The sequence below is a fragment of the Phycodurus eques genome, chromosome 12 (assembly GCF_024500275.1).
Source record: "Phycodurus eques isolate BA_2022a chromosome 12, UOR_Pequ_1.1, whole genome shotgun sequence".
NCBI lineage: Eukaryota > Metazoa > Chordata > Actinopteri > Syngnathiformes > Syngnathidae > Phycodurus > Phycodurus eques.
The window spans coordinates 996,655-1,022,999 of NC_084536.1; the positions used below are offsets into that span (position 1 = coordinate 996,655).

Sequence of the window (26,345 nt, forward strand, 5' to 3'; positions counted from 1 at the left end):
CCAAATACAAGCACAACATTCTCACTGCACTTCTCTCAAGACTCTTAGGCAGACAGACATACTGTAGCAACCCTGCATATTGTTCCAGTTCTGTGGTTTCCGATTGTGTGGGGGTCCATGAAGGCAACTGTGTGTGTGTACACGTGAAACTGAGTGACGCTTAGATGTTGGGCTTGGGGGAAACACAGGACTGCACTGAATGTTGTTTTAAAAGCGCGATTGCGACCCGCAATAGTCATTTTGTTCGCATTATTGTCGGGGTCGACGGGGGAGAAGCACTTCTTCCGTCAACGTCAGCGGTGCAGCGCATTTAAACCAGCTCACGAGCAGTCCGGACTCCAGTTGACGTTGAAAGCGCTCACTTTTCGCTGTAAATATTATTCAGGCCAAGTATTTTAAGTCCTTACCTCCATGACCATTTCTGACCGCACACTTCGGTATGAATCATTAACCCACAACATGCCAGTAAAACTCTATTGTTAATGTGTTCATAAAAAAAGTAACAACAATCAAATGCACTTTTTACTGAGAAAAACAAAAATAGTGTGGTGACAGTGAATTCACACATTTCTTAGCATTTTTTATTTTTTAAATCATTTCTGCACATTCCCTGTGTATTGTATGATTAACAATGACCTACCCGTCAGTTTCTAGTCAATCATGTTTTACAACAAAAGGTCTGCGCATTCGGGGAAATACTTTGGGTAAATGGACCGCACAGCTCAATCTGTATTTTATTATATTATTTTCACTTTTGAAAATAGGGCTGTTGTAACAGCCTTAGAAAGATTGATATTTTTCATGATAATAGTGGTTGACATACTTTTCCAGATCTGGAAATTGCGTGGAAACCCTAACTTATTTCAGAGGGACTAATACAATTAAACATCGCCATAAACACCAAATACCAAACAGTTTTGGGGGGCTGGACAAGTTTTTAGTGAACGCTTTAGCTCCCCTAAAACGGGCCTAGCGACACAACTGCTGGAGGGGTTTGAAGTGAGGTTACAAAGATTTTTTTGACGGGTCTCTCGCAGCGTAGCGCCGTCCCTGTATGAGAGGGAAAGTTGAATAGCCAACAGCCAGCATCCCCAAATTGCGGCTTAAGGGAATCTGCAAATACAATCCGCCACACATTTGAGGTTAGGGAAACTTGCGACAGTGAATTCTTCGGGAAATCGGGAGTTAAAGGAAATTAGTCAAAACTCGTAGCTTTAAGGAAATTAGACAAGTTTTGAGGGAAATTGTCATAGGTGGAGAAATTGGTGGAGTACTAAGGGCAATTGGAAATTTGCAATTTTAAGGGAATTTTGCCAAGTTTTACAGAACTTTGTGGAGTTTTGTGCCATGTGCAGTTTGAAGGAAATGTGATCCAGTTAAATGGAGTGTTCAGAGAAATGTAAAATTAGTAGCGTTCGAAAGGCCATTCGTGAAATTTGCAGCATTCAGGTGAAAATCAAGTATTTTCATGTAAATTTGTGAAATGAGTAGTCTTTGTGAAAGTTAGTTGACTGAAATAAAGACCACAGAGAAGTAATTACAAATGATTTTTTTAATATATAATTTCTTCAACAGAAACAAAGCCCATCCAATCAATACCAATTAGAAAGTGTGCTGCCCCCATAGGCAAGGGGCCGCATTGCTACAGGCATCTCTCGCTCCCTCTTATTACTACTGCAGTAAACATGCTGGAGTTTGTTTTTCAGATACTTTTGCATTCAAACATATTTTATTCGGATAAAATCATACAAGTGTGCAGCAGAGTTAGTTCCCAAACTGCGCATTAGCCTGGAAGCTAATACAGAAAGCAAAGTCTACATCTAAAGAGCTCTGCAGTTCTACGGTCGGCGGCGGAAACGTGCCCGGAAGCTCCGGGCCCGACGAGCTCGCCTCCGCGAAAGAACCGGAGAGTGGTAATATATAATGCAAATACAACAATGACAATAAACCACATGTTCGTTTCTTTTAGGATTGCCATGTGCCAGACATTCACTGGAGAGAAAGAATCGGACCAAATCAATATTTTGCACACAGTAGAAGAATCAGAACACTTCGACGCTACACTTAGGAAATAGATTTGCTCTTTGACAGCTTGATTCCAAACCTTGGCATGTTTTTTTACTTCAATTCCATTTTCTACATATTTTTTTGTTTTGCAGACCAATTGGGAGAATTTGAATAAATCAGATGACCGGCCCCGCGGAGGCCCTGAACACAGCTGTGGATTTTATCATCAAGTAGTTACAGAGTCTGATGTATCTTTAACATTAAAAAGCTCACACTACCCGGAATATAGAAATTTCACGCATACAGGTGACATTCAACATTCAAGTGCCAGTGTTTTTTTTTGTTTTTTTTTTGGTTTTTTTTGTTTTTTAAACTGTCTTTTGGTCAAGTTTTCTGAAACTTTCAAAGAATCACTTTTGAGGCTTACAAAAATAAATATTTGTCAAAAATGTTTAATAAATTACACAAAACTAGCAGCAAAAGTAGAATCTAGAAATCTGTGCAAATGGCTAAATTCACCCCTCCCCCCCCCCCGACTGCTAAATCCCCCTGGTCCCAAATAAATCCTGCTTTTGAACATTGAGAACCCATCCCCCTTTGTAAACAAGCTGCGCTGTTTGTTTTGTTTTTTTACTCCGCCAACAATCTCCTTACACTGTATTTGGAAGCCTAAGGACACATATGCCAGACATCTATATAAAACTCTGGATGTGCAATAAAAAGAACGTTAGTAAAACTTGATGGGCACATACATGCGCACGCGCGGGTCTCGACGCGGCAAAATCAAGTAGCACCATTCGACTTCAGCTTCTCGACCTGTTCAGTTCTGCTTTCATTCGCGTGAATATTTTGATTAAAAAACGTTTTCAAGGCACATCGCACCTGACGAGAATCCGAGCACGGGCACACGTGTGACAGAGCAGACGGTACTTTTAAATGACCCCACGAGGGGGACGCGGACCCCTCCCCCATCCAGTGGTTTCACCAATGACAACTGCGCTCGTTCTGCTTTGCCCCGCCTTCTCATTTTACTGGTTAATTGATAACCATTTGTCAACTTTCAAAGCAGGGTCAGGGAACCTTTAGGAAGTCCGCAAAGTGTACGAAACGATCAGACGTACCACGCCTGCTTTAAAGCGATGAACTGTGCCCCCCCACCCACCCCACCCCACCCCAAACGCAGCTTGAAAAAGAATGCTTGCTAAGCCTGCGACTCACGTGACCTTTCACCTTGACCAAAAAACATAACACTTGCACATGAGGACCATCGCGGTGCGAGATCAGGCCCCCCCCGATGCGGTAGTCCTATTAATGCGGCCCACTTTTACCATTGATGCAGGCGCCTTTTGTTTGGATGCATACGCAAAAAAACAGATTTTTGTACACTGAAAATGTTTAAGTAAAAAAAAAAAATAAGTGAACAACAAAAACACCGCCCACTTTACGTAGCTAGCGCTCGGTAACATGGTAGCTGCCGCAACACTGTCAAGTCAATTGAAATAAAGGAGGAAAAGAAAATGGAGTAACAAGTTGGTTTAAACGTCAGCCATTGCTGGCACTGAACCGGGCGATGCGCATTTAAGAGCAACGACCGTGGCCTTCGTTGTAAAATCAAAAGGAGCCCGTCCAGGATAGAGTGAGCAGAAAACAAACTCAAATGCGGATCATTCAGAGCAGCACAGTGGGCCCGTCAGCTGTTTGCTAGAAAATTTGAGGTTCAAATGGAATCGTGACTCAGAGAGCCACAACACCCCAGTTTTTGCCAAGGTTTGATCACATACCAGCTTGTTTTCTCTTTATTTTTAACCTTTCTAATATTTTCCAAACTAAACAGTCAAAACTACAATTAGAGCTCTTGGCCATTTTCCCATCTGGTGAAATGAGAACACAGATTGATCCTGTTTCAATTCAAAAAGTCAGAGTACATTAACATACAAGTGATCCTCCGGTTGTTGGTTTGGCAGTTTGGGGGCATTTCTTCTCCCCAAAAATGCTTCCTCATACAATGACTGTGCATATATGCCAGCGTCCGTGCTGGCACTCAAAGGTGCGCTCCCCGCTACCGTGCGCCAACTTTCTTTAGCGCCACTCCGCACCCGTGCGATGGTTTTGAGCCGAGCGCCCGGCTGAGCACCAGGCTTGCTAATGTACTGTGTGTCAGTGAAGCTACACAGGGAGTGTTATGGTCTGGCGGGGTTTTTTTTTTTTTTTTTTTTTATATATATAATTTTTTTTGGTTTTGTTTTTTAAATTTTTTTTTTTTTTTTTTTTTTTTTTTTTTTTTTTAAACATGTGGTTTCCCATCAGGGTGGTATGGCAAGCTACTCCGCTGGCGACTAGTTGCCCCACCAGTCCACACTTCCTGAGTGGCTGTAGTTTCCTCCGTAGCCGCCGTCGCTGTAGAAGTTGCCTCCGAAGCCACCTGGAGGACGCCAAACGAACACAACGACGTCAATTTCAACTAGTAGCGCACGCTTGCCCAGCATCACAATGTAGCCCACCAGGCCTCCTCCAACTATTCGACATGAAGTGATACAATTTGGATCCAGAAGTACAAAACTCTTTCAAGCGAGACTGAGAACAGAAGCCCAGACATGACTTGACATTAATTTATTGCGGCGACAACATCTATATATTGTGCACACAAAATGCTAAGTAGTGGCCATGAAATGCTAATACAGTGGAACCATGATAAAACGGACCCCGATGTAACATATCGAATAAAATGGACCGGAGGGATTGAACAATGAGTCTAAAAATAGTGTTCCATTTGTCACTTAAACTGCCGTTGACAAAGTCTGTTAGTACCAGTATGGGCCACTGTTGTTTACTGGCGCTGTTGCGCACTGCAGGCAGAGAAAGCATCACAGATATAGATATAGTCCCCTCCAAAGGTATTGGAACGGCAAGGTCATTTCCTTTGTTTTTGTTGTATACTGGAGACATTTGGGTTTCAGATCGAAAGATGAATGTGAGACAATGAGAGTTCCAGCTTTGGCCTGCCGCTTCTTTTTCCTGATGAGTGGTTTGCATCTTGTGGTCTGGCCTGCATACTTCTCTCGAAGTCTTCTTCAAACAGTGGATTGCGATACCCTCACCCCTGTGGAGGTTGGCAGTCATATGTCACTGACTGTTGTCTTTGGGTGTTTCTTCACAGCTCTCAACATTTCTGTCATCAACTGTTGTTGATACCCTTGGCCAACTGTTCGATGTCTGTTGCTCAGTGGACCAGCAGTTTGTTTCTTTTTAAGGACATTCCAAATTGTGTATTGGTTATAGCCAATGTTTGTGCAATAGCTCTGATCAATTTTCCCTCTTCTCTCAGCTTCATAATGGTTTGCTTTTCTCCCAGAGACAGCTCTCTGGTCTTTGTTTGCTTAACAGCAAAAGCAGTTTTGACAGGTGAAACCCAAAGCTAAAAACAAGCCCTAATGTTGAAGCAATCAATCTAAAAGTCAACACCTGAGCAACTAGAAACACCCATCAGTCACATGTTCCAATACTTTTGCTCACTTGAAAAGTGGGTGGCTTCAAACAAAGGTGCTTTGTCCCTGAGTTGTTTAACAGATCTAGATGTAAATACCATGAAATAAAAGATTGAATTCTCAACCTTTGTCTCATATTCATCTTTTGATCTGAAAGCCAAATGTCTTCAGTATACAACAAAAACAAAGGGGGTGACCTTGCCGTTCCAATACTTTTGGAGGGCACTGTACAATATGACTAGATCCAATTCCAAAAGACATGCCTCCCGTGCCTACGTGGCGGCCATGTCATGATGGCTCTATCATCTATTGTTCATAGAGAGCTGCGCAAATAGAGCGAGTGTGTCATAGCTGCAGTGTTAACTGAGGAATACAAAACAAAAAGTATCTGGAGTCTAGAAAGAGTTTTTTTTTGGGTCAAGTGGTTCGCCTTTGGCAATGGATTTGGAACTAGGAAGCACACCAATTCCTGGCGGCTCATGAAAGCAACTGCTATAATGTGTACTGTACATCAATGTCACCATGACCAAGCACAGCAGCGTGCTAAGTTTGGATAAAATTTAAAACTACTACTGTAATGAGCGTTTTAGGCCACGAAAAAAAAAAAAAAAAAAAAAAAAAAATCTGCACTGCACAGTAATATGGGTGCATTTAGCAACAAAGAAAAAAAGTTCTTTAATGTAAACAGACTGACTATACATTATCAAGGACGACCAACCCCGCTCCCTTTTAATCCGTTTTATCGAGGTTCCACTGTTTGTGGTTTTAATATAAACATGACGAACTTGGTCTTGGTAAATAAATTGAGACTGGAATACAGGGTCTCCTTAAGAGTAGTAAGTGGGAATAGCCTGTAATGCTCAGCTTTTCAGAATGTTTTTTGTAGCTCGTCCACAGCCATAAAATATAATGTGATTATACTACGCTGCCCATTGTCTTTAGCTAGTACCTTAACATTTCTCGAGAAGGTGCGCTTAGCCAAGAGTTCAGTACGAAGCCACAGCTATTACTTCGTATGTTTTCATTGGGCACAAATGAGCATTTTGTGTGAATGTATAAAGCGATATTCTTTTGCTTTGATTGAATTTTCCACCTTTACTCTCATTGGACAGACAGGAAGTTCCACTACTTTAAGCTTAGCTCAAATTAATTTAAAACAAAAGCTTCTAACAATTATAATGGAGAAAAATGGCACATGACCTACCTCCACCGAAGCCACGGTTCCCTCCATGTCCGCCGGTGTTGCGGCCTGCGCGGTTGCCGCCAAAGCCTCCAGATCCTCCCGGTGTCTGTCGGTAGTCCCGAGCACCAAAACCACCTGAGAACCTACCGAATAAATAAATAAATCAATAAAGAGTTGGCACGTTACGTTGATGGACTTTGTTACCTCTTGGAGCGGCCACGAGTGCTGCTCTTGTGCTGGTGCTCGTAAGCCAGGCTCTCTAGCCAGGAGGGAACCTCCTGCTTGGCCTCCACCAAAATGTCCAGTAAGTCTTTGGTTATGTTGCTGTTTTTGTCGTTAAAGAACGACGTGGCCAGACCTGCACACGAACCCGCAAATGTTAGGGAAACTGAGACATGGGTGAGCAAATGAAGCACTACCGTGTGTGAGCGTACAAGGATGTGCTGTATAATAAATGGAAAATTACTTCATACCAAGGTTGCCCACACGTCCCGTACGGCCAATACGGTGAACGTACTCTTCAATGTCACTGGGCAGGTCGAAGTTAATGACGTGCTTGACGTTGGAGATGTCGAGACCTCTCGCAGCCACCTAGTAAACAAAGTCCACCATTTTGTCATCTTGTTCACGCCTAACATGATACTAATCAAATTTTTTGGGGTTCCAGTGGATTACTTACAGCCGTGGCCACCAGGATCGGGCAGCGTCCCGAGCGGAACTGGTGCAGAGCCTCCTCGCGGTCTCTCTGGGAGCGATCGCCGTGGATGCTGGTGCAGGCGTAGCCTTCGTGATACAGGAAGTCCTCCAAAGCGTCGGCGCCTTTCTTGGTCTCCACAAAAACCAGAGTCAGCGAGTCTTTCCCTGTCAAGAAAGAGGAAAAAGAAAAGCATTTACTACATTGCCATTTGGTGCCTTTCTGCTGCCAAAGGACAAGAGTTGTTGGAACTAGTTCGTCTAGGTCATGACAAAAGGAAACCAAAATGAAAAATTTGAAAGAATAAAAAGGGATTGCAGAAGCTTAACGTCTGACTATCATTCATTAGCAGTTTCGAGTTAAAAAAAAGTAGTACTGTAGATGTGGCAATGGTGTAATCAGGGTAAAAGCTTAATATACAAGTACAATGGCAGAGGGGTTGATGGTAGGAACGGTGATTCCACACATTACAGCCAGCCGCCACTGCGACAACAAAAAAATCAAAGCACCGCCTCGCCAGTGCTCAAGCATGAGCCCGTTTAATGAACAGGACCGTGCCAGCTTTAATGACTGGCAGGAAACTGAGCAGACGGACATTTGAAACCGCTCACGTCCACGCTGTGGAAATAAAAACTGAGCGGCATATTGGCTGGGGAGCAAAGGGGAAAATAAAACAAATTTGGAAGAAGAAAAAAAAAAGGGGGGGGGGGGTGAGCTGTGGGATGTGATGTTTCTTTTTTGGTATTCACACTCACCTGGCTTTTCTGGGGCATCTGTCCCACTTTCCTGAACCTCATTGGGAATAACTAAGATAAAAACCAAAACCAGGCCAGAGTGTAAGCCTGCGTGGTACACAGCGTTCACACTTTATGCAGACTGCCTACGACTAAACATTGAAGGAATTCTACTGTAGCTTTTTAGCTTGGCGCGGGGACATCACAAGACGACTCTCCAAAAGACATCACTCACATGAAGATAAAAAAAAAAAAAACTAAAAAAATGGAGTCTCTCACCTGTGGCATTGAGCAGGTCCAAGAGGAAGGACCTCTTGTCATTCTCCTCCACCCAAACCACCTTCTGGGTGATATTCTCCGAGGTGGACCCAACACGGCCGACGGCCAGGAAAATGTAGTCCTCCAGGAAGTCACGTGCCAGGATCTGCCCAAAAGAAAAGACCGCTCGTTCGGACTTGCAAAAGATCTATATATGCAAGTAGTAGTTTTATGAGTTAGTCGCGCGGACCTGGATCTCCTTGGGGAAGGTGGCGCTAAACATCATGGTCTGACGGATGCCTTTAGGGGGCATGGTGTCTTGCTCCACGATGCGTCGGATCTGTGGCTCAAAGCCCATATCCAACATGCGGTCGGCCTCATCCAGCACCAAGTAACTACACACATTTTAAAAGATTTATAAAAAAAACACATTCCAGCACTCCTCCCAGTTCAAAGTTCAGCCTGCTCTTATACTGACTTGCAGTAGTCCAGACCGATCTTGCCCCTCTCCATCATGTCGACCAGGCGGCCCGGCGTGGCAACCAGCAGGTGGCAGCCTCTTTCCAACTCCCTGATCTGCTGGCCGATGTCGGCGCCGCCGTATACCACGCAGGGGCGCACGCGTGAACGGTAAGCGAACTGGAGCGGCACACGGAAACGCATGACAAACCTCGTTTATCACAGAAAACCTCCACAGGAAATTAAAACCACCAAGTAGTGATCAATTATTATTATAGGACTATATAAATTGACAGGTTTCATATAGGCACTTCAATATTGATGAAATTGCATTTGAGAGAGCTGCAGGTATTTTATCAGTCCACTTGAGGTATCCATCCACACGCGCACTACACAAGTACGTGCCTATTGGGCATGCCCTGTTTGAGTGATGTGAACAACAACCCAGGTGGATTTGGTGTGTACAGGCAATTTCCTCGGTTAACCATTTACACTGACACTCCTGACAATGTAGTCAGCTAAAAGCATTACGGGTACCCAGCATTCATTACGGTGAGCTTTAAAACTACAGTAGTGTAGTTGCAGAAAATCAAGTTAAAACTTTGCTTTTTACTTGCATTTGTTCTTGTCAATATGAGTGTGTGCATTAGCTATTTGTTAAGCTAAGGTTGGTGTTAAAGTTTTTTAATTATTTTCCGGCCATGTCCTTTGCACCCTCAAGCAAGGTGATTTACCAAATGAGTTGCATACACAGTAAGGTTTCTTTTTCTGCTAAGAACAAGAGCCCAATTGATGTTCTGTGAATCATTGTTGCCACATTTAAATCTTTTAGCCTATAAAGGATGAGCAGGTGAGTAACTGCACTACACTGACCTTTAAAAAAAAATAAAAAAATACCGCACAATCAGCAATAAATGAAGAGCAATATAGCGAGGGATTATTATTCTTATCAGGGCTGTTAATATCAAATCTTAATATCAAAACCGAGTAATCACCCCCCCCATTTTTTGTTTTAAACTAATAATGATTACCTAACGTATCAGAATAATCTTTATTTGCAAAGTATGTCCAAAAAAACAAGGAATTTGTCTCTGGTAATTTTTTTTGGACAATTGTGCAAAAAGATGCAGAGTCCTCTAGAACTTAGAGCAGTTCGAAAGACTAATATTGCAATAGTCCGGTGCAATGGGCGCAGAGCCCTAATATGAACACATACAACTCCCATAATCAACCCCATCCCAGCTGGATGCAACTTGGGGGGAACAAAAAAAACCCAAATATATATATACACACACACACACTGGCATTTCATTTACATTTCCCCATTGTAGCTACCCATTCAGTCCACACAAGTAGCCAGCTGTAGCTTTCAACCCTACAATCTCAAAAACATGAAAACAAAACTTGTTGCTTAAATGGTGCCTTTTTACAATGAGGAATTAAAACAAAAACAGGACTTTTTGTCCTTAATGTGCAAAAAAAAAAAAAGAGAAAAAAACATGCAACACCGTATGACCGGAACGATGGTGAGAGGACATTGATAAGTTTTCCTTCCTCATAAGGCTGGCTGACTATATTAAAATCCATCCATCCATTTTCTGTACAGTTTATCTTCACTAGGGTCGCAGGCGTGCTAGAGCCCATTTTATTTTTTTATTATACTACAAATCAAATTCCATATTATGACTGTACAGCGTTTTAACTAAAGCAATCTTATACAAATAATTTTCCTAGTCATCCATTTTTACATTTACAAACTGTGTTACAAAATAGACTCACTCCCATTTACGCAGTGTCCCTGAACGTACCTCGTGCACTCGCGCAGCTGCCGCGTGCCTGCCTAGTTTCATTCTGAAGAGCAAAATTGTTCGCGTGCTGCATTTCCTCTATTAGCGTGTCCAAACAGGTCCTTCTGCTGGTCACTTTTAATATTACAATATCATCCAGCCCTGATATGAACACATACAAACAGGCAATATAAACAGTACTCTCTGGCATATTCTTTCACTCTGAAAAACGAGTTGTATCAACAATAGTCGAACGCAGCGACTTCTACTATCTTTGTTACTGCAAGTGTATCTCATTGCGTTCGCCACACTGCCCCAGACGTGGACAGCGGGAATCGCGATCAATGAGGCACACACAGAGACAGCGAAGCACCTCGAGACTCACTACACGATTCCTATCCGCCACACCATTGTCAGAACTAAACCCCAGTTGCATCAAAAGATTTAAAAGTGTATTGCCGCACGTGGAAAAAGCAAATGCTGTTCCCACAAAATAACCGATTTGAACTTCAAGTATTTTGCACTTTAAAACGCATAACTTGTTTGGTTATTCTTCACGGTTTTCAATTTTTCATTTTTTTTTTACTTAAAGGTCAATGGACAAAGACTTTTTTTAGTTTTTCTTGATAACTCTAGAACCCCTTTACTAACCACATTTGCCATTTAAAAGTGATTATATGGCAGATATACAGCAGTTAAATCGATAAATATGATACAGAATGCGCCTTCTGCTTTTTGCATCCCGCGCCTTCCGGTCTTTGTCTCTTTCCGGCACTTTGACATCGCACAAGCCAAACAATTTGTTCATTCGGCGTTGTGTGCTATTGCTCCATGATGTTGTTCCCGCCCTTGTATATTTGTTGTCGTATGATTTAACGATGTCACGCTGGTTTATTGTATGGCATTTGTTTGTACAAATGGTTCAGGCAGCGGCGAGGTTTTTTTTTTTTGGACTTTCCAAATGAAGAGGAATACGTGACCAGTGGATAGTGAAAGTCACTCGACGGGAAGAAACATGCCCAGCTATGGGTGTCTAGCAAGCATTCCAAACTCTGTGCCGATCACTTTAAACTGGCGTGTTTTGAGAATGCATTGGATACACAGGTGTAGTTAGGCAGAGGCTAAAATCAGCTGTGGTGCCAGCTATTTTTCCTATGGCCATCGGGACCTCCACCGCCAGCAAGAGAACTAAATCTCACAGCAGCAAAGCGGCGCAAAAACTTTGTGTGCGGCGTGTTATAACGCTACTCGAACGAGGGGCAAACCATATATAGGAATACTGCCTCTTATGTAAAAGCTTGTGCCGTATCACTGAAACATGAATATATAATACGCCTAGTCGTGATGAAATATATTGGCACCCCTGGGGTGGCATTATCTCAAGCCATGAGTGTATAAAAAGACATGCCATCACATCGAGCCAGTGGCAACTATCTGTTGTACAGCTGCTACTTGGCTACTCGCCATCCTCACTGTCTGATCAGCTCAAACATGTACGCTTTGATGATCCCAAGTTCAGTTGGGTGCTCCTGTATGTCAAAATCCTCCTCCTCCACATATTCCAACACGTTGCTCGCCATTGTGTATAGTGTGTAGAGCGCTGTTTCTCTCAGTTGCAACGTCACTTCTGGTAGCCCTTGTGGTGGATAGAGTAACCACACCCCGGTGTCTTGAGCTTCGGGTATGTTCGGGGAGGACTCAATGAGTCATAAAAACCTCCTTTTTAGCTAAACTATGGTTGAAAACTTCCTGGAAGTTACGTGCATGTATTACATAAATGCAAATATGAATTTTAACTGACCTCATAACATCTTTGTCATCTGACCTCTAATCTATTCAAATGTAGAATATGCTTATGTTTAAGTTAAGCAGTGACTATGTCGCAATTTCAATATATTTTTATTGGCTTTACTGAAGTTATTTTCAGAATTTTCTAATATAATGTATTTTATTCAATTGTAGTACATCCTTATGTTTAAAGTTACTTTATGTAACCCATTGGTTAATAATAAATGGGTCAGTTTTTGAGTGTTATCACCCGATCAAGCCTTTTATCACATTCCATACTACAAAATAAGTATGTGTATGATTATTGCTGATATCGGATCGGACAGATCTCGGCCAAAACTCAAGGCTGAAACGTTTGTATCGGCTCGCAAGTGAAAAAGTTCGATCGGGACATCCCTAATTTCGCCCAGAATCAGCTGATAGGTGCCAGCAGGCCCGTGACCCTCGGCAGGATAAGTGCTATGGAAAATGGATGGATGGATGGATGGATTGATGCCTTGACTCTCCTGGTTGCTCCAGTCTGTGACCGGGATTTGAACTAGCTTTGTGTTCCAATGCGGTTGTGTTATCACTGAGCAAGCTTAACATCAAGCTAGTTGCTCGGTACTTTAAGATGTGGAACGTTGGAAATCGAAAATAATTGGTGTTAAAAGGCGGGGTACACCCTGAACCGGTCGCCAGCCAATCTCAGGGAGAGTCAAGGCAAAACATTATAGCTCCAACTTTCCACCAATAGAGGGTGCCAATACACTGAAGGGAGTTTGAATACAGAAGAATGGAGGTAAAGTACATGTGGATACGCCTGCATGGAAGTTGACTTGTACGGCGCCGGCAGATCTTCAAGGCGGAGATATTTGTGTCTACCTATTTTTTAAGACAACTTATCCGAGTAAGTCCGTTTTTTCCCCCCCAGCCCTAATTCTTACTACTGTTATTACTAACACCGTTTAAAGCTACAAAATGTATTGCGTTGTTTCCGATGGCAGCAGACAGTGCTGTGCTCAAGAGCTCACCTTTCTGGCCTCATCATAGATCTGCAGTGCCAGCTCTCTGGTGGGGGCAAGGACAAGGGAGATTGGGTACTGCTTACGGCGCCCGTATCTTCCGTTCTCCTATTGGGTTCATAAATGTTTCATTACGTCGACGACGTTCTAAGTTGGAGGCAAAGCTGTGTTTTATACAGGTTACCTGTCCACTATTCTTAGCGGCCTGCAGAGCATCTCCTGGCCCCTCTGTGTAGATCTGACTCAACACGGGCAGCAGGAAAGCGGCAGTCTTTCCAGATCCTAAAATAAAGCACATAACAAAAATACAATAGATTATAAATCATTAAAAACAGCAGTGATTCTGGCATCTCTGCCTCTAAAATCTTAACATATCTTACCAGTCTGGGCACAGGCCATGAGGTCTCTCTTGGACTTGATAATGGGAATAGCGTGCTTCTGGACCGGAGTGGGACGCGTATAGCGAGTCAGGTTGATATTTCCCATGATGATCTCCCCCATGTCCACGTCGTGGAACTACAACAATTGAATTCATAGTCAGTTGTGCGAAAACGTAAGGGGATCGTCGCAACTGTCGATGACAAACTCACGCTTTCAATGTGGGGTGGGCAGTTGCTTCCGGTGGCCTCCACGGGTATATCATCATACTTCTCAAAATTAATCCCCGTGTTGCTGCCCGAGAAGAGCTCACTAGAAAAAGAGAATCATACACGTTTAAGGTGAGCACAGAACAAAACGACAGCAGGTTGTTTGATATTTCAAGTCATGTGTGGCTTACTGTTCTTGACGCTCGTTGGGAGCAGTCGGTTTGGACCAATCCTCGTCTCTGGATTCCTCCGCCCAACGGCTGTTTCCTCCGCCAGAAAAGCCGCCACGTTCGTACCTGATCACACAAAAAAAAGAAGAAAAAAAAAAACTTTTGTATTTGAGTGAAAAAGCGTTTAGACCAAAGAAAATACAGCAAGGTTGTTTAATTGTGGCATTTAAGACCTTCAAAAGGAAGACTTATGGATGACTTGTCATTTTTAAGAATAAACAAGGCCACAAGAAATCGTACCTAATCTGCTCGAGTATAATTCGGCACCCCCAAAAATCTGTAAAACCCTTCTACCCATGTATAATACCCACCATCAATATGCTGCGATCCATGCGCTCAAAATCTGAATTACCCGTATTTGGGTTTTTCAAAGAAATATTTTGCGCTGTGTGCATGCGCTGACATAATTGTGATTTATATTTAAATTCTCCAGGTCGGGCCAGTAAAACGCTTAATGTAGAAAAGCTTAACGTAACAAAACTTGTGGCCATCTCTAATATTGCCCCCTTCCCAAAGTAAAATATCAGAACTTGCTGAATTGGGCATGTATAAATTTGTAATATTAGACATTACATGTCATATTGGCATGAAAGTACACTTTTTTTCACAACCCATAGGTACTGGTTTACGTTTTTACGTGAAATATTTTTTTTCATTTTCTTCATACTTAATGTATAATGCGCATTATCAATTTTAATATTTTTAAGAGGTATAATGTGCAGTATACACGAGAAGTTACAGAAACTTTTTTTTTTTAACGTGTAGGTTAAAATACTGGCGGTTGATTAAATACTCTCACCATAGGAAATCCTCTAAACAGACTCAACGGGCAAAGAGAACAATTGGGAGTCTCACCTTCCCCTTGAGCCTGCTCCACGGTCATGAAAGAAGGCAGACTTTGACCTGTCGTTCCGTCCGCCGAAGCTGTTGAAGGTGTTGTCTCTGGGCTGCCCGCCCCAGTTACCGTCCTTGTTCTCGTAACCGCCGAATCCTTGCAGGTGCAGAAAGGACAAGACGTTTCCTGAAAACATGCTTTCAGGCCAGCAGGTGGCCTTTGATTATTGCTCAAGTTTCCCTTAATACCTTTGGTTTCAAGTCCATGTAAAAGTGAAAATGTCTTGTAAATCTGATCCACCACAGTGTTAACAAGCCTGCCAGATTTAAATGACTAAAAAAAAAAAAAGAGGACTTCATTTTGCCTACTTGAGTCAAACAGCATTACAGTGAGGCATTTTCTAAGGCAAGAGAGGGGTTTCCCACCTGCATTTTGCAATCAATGGCTGTTTAAAAGGAGCCTCCACCACTGTTAATGTGGAAGGAGCCACACCCACCTCGATCATGGCGAGGGGGTCCACGCCCTCCAAAGCCCCCATTTGTGCGGTTGTCGTGGTAGCCGTTCACAAATCCGTTGCTGCGGCCACCATCCCATCCAGGTGAATCTTGGCGAAATCAAAAGTGCTGGATCAGTTTTGTGAAGACGGCCCTACCAGACAACTAGCAACCCTTTACTGCTCAGTGATTGTTTTTTTTGGTCAATGTCTTTATGTCTCAAAAGTGTTCTGTCAATTGACTGTCTGTTGTCGTACTAGAGCGGCTCCAACTACCGGAGACAAATTCCTCGTGTTTTTTGGAAATACTTGGCAAATAAAGATGATTCTGACTAGTGTGTTGCATAGATTTCTTGAACTGAACTAACATGTCCATTTATAGTTTAATATTCAGAGAGAGAAGGATACTAGCAATTCCGTCAAGAAAATGGCCAGAATTCATAGGGGGGAGAAAAATATATCGATATACATCTAGATATACGTATACACACACGCACGCACACACACGCGCACACACACGCACACACACTCGTACACAACCAGTCCGTGAGGAAAAATGTCAACTCCTAACCGGCCCGCGGTGCAAAGGTTGGAACACTGATTTACGGTAATTGTTGAACGCAGTGTTGCTGTGTGACAGTGGCTGGTTGTGGCAATGTCCCACTTTGCTATATCTGACAAGCTGTGTGAAGCTATCTTGAAACGACTTGTACATGACAAATAAGATCTCTCAAATAGTGACTGCAGTAATTTAACTCTCACTGTTGAAGAAAACCAATAAATCCTCATACTGGTATATTTCCCTCAACAACCTTAAAATGTAGCATTTGTGGAAATCTTTCAGGGTTAAACCATTGCATTTAGCTTTCCGGTTGAACAACACAGCCCATTGGAATGTTATTCAACAAATAAGCAAAACCAATCCAAATGCTAGAATGTGAGGAACTCATCTCAGACTGGGACCCAACAAAAGTGAACAAAGTTGTGCATATGCTGAGCATTTTTTATGCTTCGAGCGGTGCAAATTGTTTCGCACGACAAACCAGTCCAATCATATGAACAACATTCAAGCATTTGCTCACTCGAGACAATGCAAGGTCTGAAGGTGTTTAAATCATGACGCAACGAACACTTCTTGCTGCTTCAGAGTGCCACAAAATAACTTTCATTTGCAAAGAAATGCAAGCATGGGGGGGAGGGAGTAGTGGACAGGACTGCTTGTACCCTTCTCAATGGAATTGAAAGTTTTGGAATGTTTGAACTTAACTCTGAACAGTTAGGCAAATAAAAGCATTGCCTCGTCAAGTACCAACATATTGCGCACGCGTTAAATGGGCACATTTTTATTGCCAGGGGTTTCCTCCATGAACCAATGCAAATCAGTGTTGCTTCTGTGGTGACAGCAAGAGTGGTTGTGATCCTTTAATCGCCATGCAAGTTGACTGATTGCACATAGACTCCCACCAAGCGACTTCTGCTGACTGTAGTCATTCTGTGCATGCGTGTGTGTGTATATATATACAGTGGGGCAAAAATGTATTTAGTCAGCCACCAATTGTGCAAGCTCTCCCACTTAAAAAGATGAGGCCTGTAATTTTCATCATAGGTATACCTCACCTATGAGAGACAAAATGAGGGGGAGCGAATCCAAATAAATCACATTGTCTGATTTTTAAAGATTTTATTAGCAAATGATGGTGGAAAATAAGTGTTTGGTCACCTACAAACAAGCAAGACTTCTGGCTCTCAGACCTGTAACTACTACTTTAAGAGGCTCCTGTCCTCCACTCATTACCTGTATTGCATTGCAAGATGTGTTTTAGTTAATGAATACAGTGGAACCTCACTTGACACATCAGCTCAATGACCATATATAAAAGTGCCAACTCCTCACGCCTTTATAATTACACTATAGTATCACTATTATTTCTTCAGCTTTGTGTTTTTGGCATACCACTGATGGCAAAGAGAAAAAAAAGTGAGTCATCCACAGAACCAAAAAGTTGACATTAAGTCTGCAGTGGCTCTGCTTGCACTGTGTTCCAATCCAGTGTCTGTAAATGAATGTACAGCAACTCGTCTGTGTCAGCGGCCAGGAGATTACAGTTTTAGGGAGTGAGGTACTGAATTCCTGGTCAAGGAGGCCCAAATGATAGCAGATTAGGACAACCTTCAAGGGAGACCGACACCCGTCACACGCACTTAATTAGAACGCAATACACACCAATGCTTCGATTATGAGACTTTGGATTTGACACCCGTCTGATGGCAGCAGGCTGCATGCTACCGTCCTGACCTGTATGCAAGGACTTTCAGAATTATTATTCTTGCAGTATTCGACCGTTTTCCCTACGACAGCAGTGTTTAAATTGAGTTAAAACAATGTTAAAATGCAGTAAAACTACAGTTTATCCAGCCCGGGATCCAATAAACGGTTCAGGTCCAAATCCTAACCAACTTTGTCAACACACGGAGGATTATTCAGGGATAAAGCTAAAATAATCATTTTGCGCTCAAGCCTCAACTGGCGAAAATGGGACCAAACAATGAATTATGTAGGAGGACTTTAAACCTCTTATTATTAAAAACAGCCACAAGTGATTCTGTGCATTAGGTAATCAAAGGCACCATCACTACGCTTGTGTGGTTTTAGCTCTACTGACGAGAGTCCAGAGGGCATGCCAGGCCGTACCACGTGCGTCTGGCCAGCCCCGCTGTGGGCATTTTAAAGGGCAAGCTCTTGAGAGGCCAGTCCCGGGTAAACTGAGCAAAGGTAGGGAAGCAGGCTATTTATATATAAAAAAAAAGAAATTAAAAAATTAAAAAAAGACTCACGCGGCATGAATATGAGCGGGCGAGGCCTCGACTCGGCACTAATATAGTTACCAATCTCGGGGTCGTGGCCATTGTGACGCAGACAAGTTATTTCTCCGGGTCTCCTGGCCCTCTGCCTCTCATGGCTTTAGTGGAACTTGAAGATTGCAAATCAAATATGGCCTTGAGTGTACGGTGGAATAACCGACTAGTTCAGCCAACATTTCTGGGAAAATGCCCCAAAAGATCAATTCCAAAAGACTGCAATTTTTTCCGTGAATGAAGCGGGAAATTGTGGTCAACCACTCCAACGCAAATTGTAACATAGGAAAGCGTAATTACATAATCAATACACAAATTGTAACAAGCAGATGTTAATGTACATACAATTAAATACTAGTTAGACAATACTGTCATACTGTCAATAAACTAATGGGTGAGGAGTTTGGATTTTGTTTTCTTAGTTTTTAAATTGATTAACTAACATAAGCAATTGCAGTCACACTTTTACCAAGCAGATGTCAACTCAAATTCCATTTTGCTAAAAGCTTAATGGTTAATGATTAGCATTAAAATGACATGGGGAAGTTTAAAATTCTGTGAAGGCTCGTGCAGTCCTAAAAGTTTGAGTTGTTTGCAAGCATCCCAGCAGCATACCACATCATTTAAACCTATGGTTAAAATTGACGTGAAGAGCAAGTGATGCACCGAAATGTTAGGCGCCGAAATGTCCCAGTTGAAAAGGGTGAAAAAGTTTTTGGTTTCAGAACCAAAAAAAAAAAAAACTGACGCGTCCACATTGAACAGTTGTCCAACCTCCCTGCTTTCTGGATACTAAAGGCAATGCTTGTCGAACATCATTATGCGACCCCCCAACTACAGTCCCTTCCAAAGGTATTGGTACAACAAAGTAAATTCCTTTGTTTTCGTTGTATACTGAAGACATTTGGGTTTCACATTAAATGACAAATATGAAACAAAAGTTGAGAATTGCAGCTTTTATTTCATAGAATTTACATCGAGATGTGTTCAACAACTCAGGACAGAGCAGCTTTTGTTTGAAGCCACCCACTTTTCAAGTGAGGAAAAGTATTGGAACATGTGACTGATGGGTGTTTCTAGTTGCTCAGGTGTTCCCTTTTAGATTGATTAAGCATTAGATAGTGCTTGTTTTTGGTTTTCACCTGTGAAAACTGCCTTTCCTGTTAAGCAAACAAAGACCAAAGAGCTGTCTATGGGAGAAAAGCAAACCATTTAGAAGCTGAGAGAAGAGGGAAAATCGATCAGAGGTATTGCACAAACATTGTGCATAGCCAATACAACAATTTGGAATGTCCTGAAAAAGAATGAAACTATTGGTGCACTGAGCAAAAGACATCAAACAAGTCGACCAAGGGTATCAACAGTAGCTGATGACAGAAACATTGTGAGAACTGTCAAGAAAAACCAAAAGACGACAGTCAGTGACATGACTGCCAACCTACACAGGGTAGGGGTGAAGGTATCACAATCCAGTGTTCGAAGAAGACAGAATAAATATACAGGCCGTACCACATGATGCAAACCACTCTTCAGTAAAAAGAATCGGAAGGCCAGATTGGATTTTGCAAAGTAGTACAGGGATGAGCCACAAAAGTTTCGGAACAAAGTTTTCTGGAGTGATGAGACCAAACTTAACCTCTAGCAAAGTGATGGAAAGGCCAAAGTATGGCGAAAGGAAGGATCTGCTCATGATCCAAAACACACAAGCTCATCTGTGAAGCATGGTGCAGAGGTCATGTCATGGCTTGGGCTTGCATGCCTGCTTCTCGAACGGGCTCACTAGTCTTTATTGATGATGTAACTCATGATGGTAGCCGCAGAATGAATTCTGAAGTCTACAAAACCATTTTGTCTGGCAATTTACAGAAAAATGCATCCAAACTAATCGTGAGAAGCTTCATCACGAACACCCAAAACACACTGGGGACTTCATCGGGGGGGAGGTGGAAGGTCATAGACTGGCCAATTCAATCACTGGACCTTAACCCAATAGAGCATGCATTTTACCTCCTGAAGAGGAGACTGAAGGGAGAAACCCCCAGAAACAAACAAGAAATGAAAGCGGCTGCAGTAAAGGCCTGGAAAAGCATTTGAAATGAAAAAGTGCAACAGTCTGGTGAAGTCAATGGGCTGCAGGCTTGATGTAGTCATTGCAAATAAGGGTTATGCCACAGAATATTAAATGTTATTCCTTTAAGTTCATTTAGTCTGTTCCAATACTTTTGATCACTTGCAAAGTTTGGGGCTTCAAACAAAAGGTGCTCTGTCCTGAGTTGTTTAACACATCTAGATGAAATAGAAGAACGACGGGGACACCACGCTAATTGCTAAGCTATCGTGACATGAAGTCACAAAACAAAAAAGTGATTGGTCATACAACACACTTGAGTCCTGAAGTATTGCGTTACATTGTGTACGAAAGGCACTACATACATTTGCTTGGCAGAGAGTAAATAACTTTGAAGAGCAAAATAACAGGCAAATTAATAAGCCTTTGAAAATAAACTACACAGCCGCATCGTCTGAAACATAAATGAATTGGTATATCATTGCATACGTCACCTGAGAACTGCGGCATGTTAAGAGTATTACTAATATTATTGTAACATAAAATAGCCTATATTAGTCCCACAATGAGGAAATCTGTGTGGTTTCAGCAGTAAGGGTCGATAGAGGAAATACAAAAATTGCATGCAACAGAAGACATTTGGCTGCAAACACTTCCGCCTTTACAAGGTTGACACAAATATTGAAGCCATACATTATTAATGATCACGATTATAGAGTAAGGGTGTTCCGATCAGGGTTTTATGCTGCCGATTGTAATACCAGTCATACTGTCCATATGGATAAACTGTGAATTTTTCTATTCATTTATGGTAAGTGGTATTGGCTATATGATCGGACATACTTAGGTTTGCTTTGCAGGTGCTGCACGCCTGTCCAGTGTCCAATAGGGGAGAATTTTTTTTATTTTTGATTGATATTAAATTAATGATTAATAAAATGATTTTTCATTTAATTTACAACTTTGGAGTAATTTAACTATAAAAACGAAATATAAAAGAACAATAAGACAAATGATAAACTAGTAAAATATTAAAATAGAAATTTAAAAAAAAATTAAAATAGTCATGGCTAAAAACATGCCAATGTTTATAAATAGAATATTTTTTTGTAACCTAGTTCCCGTAAAACAGGAAAGGTTTAGTCTGGTTTATATTATATTATTAAAAAAAAAAAAAAAAAAAAAAGCATATTTTTATAGTTAATAACTGCAGCTGCTGTCCGCACTTTGGCCTTTTAGCGGCAGTGTGGCATGACGCATGCGTGGAGCTACTCATGTCCTCTAAGCTATTAAAAAATAATACGAAGAAGGTCAATATAACTAATACAATTATTTTTAGCAAATTATGAATATGCGCCTGAGTTTGTTATCTTACTTGTCTGCCCTACTACACCGTGTGTGTGTGTGTGAATATTCGTTATTTGAAGGTAAATCCTTCCCTAATATTACCGAGCCCGTCAATAGGGTTTTCCATTAACTGTTAGCATAAGCTGGCAATTTCTAAAACGTCGTGTTGTATTTTAATAAGGTCAATTATTTTTGTTGCACATTTAGTTTTACAGTAAACTCCAACGGTGGTGTCCATAAACATTTTAAAGAACGCACAAATTTGGATTAATTGGCCAGCCTCGCGCTACACTGCACACATTCTCCGCAGGCCGCAAAGTACGATCAGCGGGTGATCGGCAATGAAACGTATTGCTACACGAGCGCCGATCACGTGTTTTCCACGGAAATCGGCCGATCGTGATCGGTGGCCGACTGATCGGCACACCACTATTAGAGAGTAATGATTAGATTGTGCAACTGAACTGTATGCAGAATTCTTTCTATCCTATTACATAATATACTGCAATAACTGACCCGCGGTAATGTCCTTCACATGTTAAAATACGGAAATTCAGACAAATTGTTCTGGAAGTGAATTTCTATCAGTTGGCAGCTCTGCAGCCATAGCCAAAAATGCAATTTCATTAGTAACTGGCGTAGTGTTATAATTAATAATTAGCAGGTTTTATTTTATTTTTTTTGTATGAAAAGCGCTTACAAATAAAGTTTGCTAGATCATTTCGGCCTTGGGTTCCACATTTTTTGTTTTGGTCAAGAATATTCATTTGGGTGCATCACTACCCATCTAACTTCGCCCCACCCCTTCACACTGGCTTTGCGATGGCTACCTCATGCATGTGGAAATGCAGATTTGCCCTCAGTGAAAGCAGATAGAAGGGACTTACAGATATTTACTGGTGCCACTGAATAATCACACTCTCTAGCAGCGGAATAAGCATTTCCTGCTGTGGAATAAGAGCACAGTTGGGGGGAGGAAAAAAACGAAAACATCGTCAAGCGTGTTACAGAAGATTTCAAAGATCTATTCGAGTGTAAAGTGATGTGAGCTAGCTGTGCCTGGCACACTACACATCGTGAAGCCTATAAGAGGCTGTCTGCTGTCATAGTAGCAGGAGAAACAGAACACCTTTGTGCAAATTTTACTTCGTTTGTTCAAATTGGGACCCATTTTGACACGTGGGCAGTCTAGAGTGAGAATTTGATGTCTGCTATATTTTGTAAGACCACTTGCCCTACTACACCCACTATTAAATGCTTCACAGTGGCCATTAGTGCTAGTCTATGCACCATGGCAAAATAGAATACTGTACTGAAAGTTGTTACAGGATAACCAAACATCTGGGAAACAAGAAAAATAGTCAGCTCCAAGCCTTGTATTTTTCTCTATTTTGGCTACCTTCACCATACTCTAGGGCAGTGATTCTCAACTGGTGGGTCGAGGTCAGCTAGTAATACACACACACACACACACACATTCCTATTCTGATTTTTCCAGTAGAGTACAAAGGCGAACTATCTTCCCACACAAAACACAGGAAAGTCACAAGTTACTTCCTCGTTCTCTGGTCACTAGTTTAGTCTGTAAACAAATACAGTGCAGCTCAGCCTTTGGCTGGCGGACATCATGGCAAGCCATATGCCTTTGGCGCTACCGCAAACTCATTTGATGCGGTATTAAAAAATATTATAGACTTATGTTTTCAGAGGATATTTGTATACATTTATGTCCTTAACTTCTACCAAAGTTGGTCACGACTTTACAACAAATGGAAAAATGCGAGTCCCAGGAGTGAAAACAGTTGAGAACTGCTGCACTACAAAACTTGAAACAAAGGGAACCAGATGAGGTGGCCAAGGTGTCTGCAGGCTACTTTGAACACTTACCATTTTTGGGACCATCTTTATTCCTCAAGTGAGGTGGAATGTAACGTCCTGGAGAAAGGAGAGTAAAGCAGCAATTTACATCCGAGTATAAAAAGTAACTGCTGATGAATAAAAAGTTGAAGAGCAGAAGAACATGATGACCCTAAACAGATAAGTCAAGGTCAGATCTACAAATTCCACAGTGTACCCCACAGGTCACATCCCCCAATTGTCACTGCAACTGACATGCTTAAACGACAAACAAATCTGAGTTAAAAACAAATAATACTTACTGCCAGTTCCTCCACCTTGTCCCTCAACAGAGTTCAAGTCTAGGGCGGCTAGCTACAACATAAACGACAAATACAAACAAAAGGTTTATGTTCAAACAACTGCATGTAAAATTGTGCCTAGTATAGAAAACCAAATCGTGCCATTTTTGGGGGATTTGAAGATGCGATGGCGACGTAGCGACGGGATATTGGGCCAGCGCTATGGGAAGATGTCCATCGACACAAGGAAACCCACTAATGGCGACTCGCACTTGGAGATAACTCACTAAGCGTTCATGCGAATGTTTTCGGTGCGGTTTGGGAGCTTTTCAGACCCGCTGCCAACACTTGGGGATTTTTTTTCCTCCTGCGCCACGTTTCAGGTTGTCAAGGCCAAATACCTGCCGGTACATGCTAGCGCCCACAAATTCGTTTTAATCACCGTAAACGCCAGACGACCGCCTGACAGCGTGCGGGTGTGGACTTGAAAGCTTGAGCGTCCATATTTGTCAGTTAACGAGAAGAGTTTGAAGCAAGAATTGTCGTCGACGGCTTGTTACGAGGCCTCCGCCATCACCAGCTTCTCTTCTCGCCGACTCCATTTTGGCAGACGCCATGTTAGCTTTAGCACGAGCTAGCAACGAGGCTCGACGGCAAAGCGCGACATTTTTACACTAAAAGTCACAAGTAGACAGCCAAAATAAAACACTTACCTGCTGATCTAGACCGTGTGGATTATCAACGACCACATGACTCATAACTAGAAAGTAGTGGGGGATTATTTTCTGAGGAGAAAGGATTTTTTTTTTTCTTTGTTAGCGCGACCGGGCTACACTGGAACTTTGTTTCCTCGTCTCTTTAGACACAATTAGAACATACAAACTTGAAAGAGCTGACGAGACGTTCGCCTAAAAATAAATAAAACGCCGACACTTTAGTTCTTTCTAAATTTGAGCTTCGTAAAGAAGGGGTCGCTGGTGATGCTGCCGGCGGGGTTGAACGTGCTGGAATGAGCCACTGGACGTTCAGCTCACGCGAGATATCAGCAGGGTTGCCAGCAGATGGCCGTAAATATCGCGATACTCTCCTGACGTCTCATCGATGGAAAGTGGACATGCAGCGTTGTGTAATTGCATCCGCATGAATAATGTCATCGGTGTTTCTGTGTCATGGAAAAATAAAGCTTTATTTCAAAATGTAAACCATTCCACGATCTATAAACCACGCTTATGCAAAAAAAAAAAGAGCGTTGGAAGGAGTGAAAAGCCAGTTAAATGTTTAAAATGTCAAACTCATTGAAGTTTCAAATGTTTTTTGTTTGTTGTTGTTTTTATAATGCATGGGTCAACAGACAAAACCAATCCAATAATTTTTCCTTGTTCCATACAAGTTCCTAAATAGCAGTGATGTGACGTCAGAGGCCTTCGAAACACTATCAGAAGCACTCGCCTACATTTACCAGCTAAATTGGAATATTTAGTCCATGAAACTGTGGTACTTTCTTCCCAACCGTCCATTCTCTTCATTTTCGCAGTGTTTGTCTTTTCTTTCTTTCTTTCTTTCTTTCTTTCTTTCTTTCTTTCTTTCTTTCTTTCTTTCTTTCTTTCTTTCTTTCTTTCTTTCTTTCTTTCTTTCTTTCTTTCTTTCTTTCTTTCTTTCTTTCTTTCTTTCTGTATTTGTCCAATGAGATATCAGCCTCTCTTTGTTGCCATGTAAATCTATGATTTATTCAGCCATATTAGCAATGGGACCGTTTACTATTTCGTTCACACACAGGTGTCAAACTCGAGGCCGGGGCACAGCTCGGGCCCGCCGCATCCTTTTATGTGACCCGCTAAAGGAAATCATGTGTCATACTTCTTGCCTTTCAATGAAGTTGGGATATTCCAATCATTTTTTGTTGCCGCACCCTTTTTTAAAACAAACTGAAGAATAGTTGAGCAAACTATTTCCATTGGCTTCTGATTTAAAAACCAGGAAACGCATCAATTTGTTGTGTATGATGTACGATGGACTCGTTACAAAGTCCTAATGGCCCTTTGAGGGAAAAGCATAAGTACAACGTGGCCTGTGACAATAACGAGTTTGACAGCCCTGCACCAGTCGGGTGTGAAATTTGCCTCACAGGAGTAACAGAATAACGTCAGCATTTTTCTGTCTGTCCTCCGCCGGCCGGTCAGAGTGAGCCGAGCTCCGCGAGCGTCTGAACGCAATACATTTAATAATCGGCAGTTGGATGTCTTTTATTTAGATTCTTGACATTATTAGATGTTGCATATGTTTTCTACAATTGTGAAGGAATAGCGGCGGTTTTTCGAGCTGGATTCGGTCGGGTAAATTCACTGAAGGTCCGGGTACCAAATGCACGGCCGTATCGATGTTTTGTTGATAA

The 26,345-nt window shown here is 42.0% G+C and overlaps 1 protein-coding gene across 3 annotated transcripts; it reads right to left on the bottom strand.

The window, feature by feature from the left end:
• Positions 1-1,537: 1,537 nt before the first annotated feature.
• ddx3xa (DEAD-box helicase 3 X-linked a) lies at positions 1,538-24,985 on the bottom strand. Of its 3 annotated transcripts, XM_061692799.1 has the most exons (19): positions 24,667-24,985; positions 23,975-24,026; positions 23,703-23,750; positions 15,548-15,655; positions 15,072-15,207; positions 14,178-14,282; positions 13,990-14,089; positions 13,780-13,915; positions 13,584-13,681; positions 13,409-13,507; positions 8,840-9,000; positions 8,612-8,756; positions 8,383-8,527; positions 8,125-8,175; positions 7,355-7,536; positions 7,149-7,266; positions 6,880-7,033; positions 6,697-6,818; positions 1,538-4,429 (listed from the first exon to the last, which is right to left on the bottom strand). In XM_061692799.1, the coding sequence occupies exons 1-19, from the start codon at positions 24,709-24,711 to the stop codon at positions 4,344-4,346; spliced, it is 2,091 nt and encodes a 696-aa protein (XP_061548783.1). In that variant the 5' UTR covers positions 24,712-24,985; the 3' UTR covers positions 1,538-4,343. The 3 variants fall into 3 exon arrangements, with proteins under 3 accessions (XP_061548783.1, XP_061548785.1, XP_061548784.1); XM_061692801.1 differs by lacking the exon at positions 15,548-15,655; XM_061692800.1 differs by lacking the exon at positions 8,125-8,175.
• Positions 24,986-26,345: the final 1,360 nt, after the last annotated feature.

What these genes read in the sequence shown, in the direction of transcription:
- ddx3xa (XM_061692799.1), bottom strand. Translation starts at nt 24,711, where the DNA reads ATGAGTCATGTGGTCGTTGATAATCCACACGGTCTAGATCAGCAG. An exon ending in ACCCCCTCGCCATGATCGAG is followed by an intron (nt 15,208 to 15,547) that starts GTGGGTGTGGCT and finishes TGCACCTGCAAG; the next exon opens with GATTCGGCGGTTACGAGAAC. An exon ending in GGGACGTGTGGGCAACCTTG is followed by an intron (nt 7,034 to 7,148) that starts GTATGAAGTAAT and finishes GTTCGTGTGCAG; the next exon opens with GTCTGGCCACGTCGTTCTTT.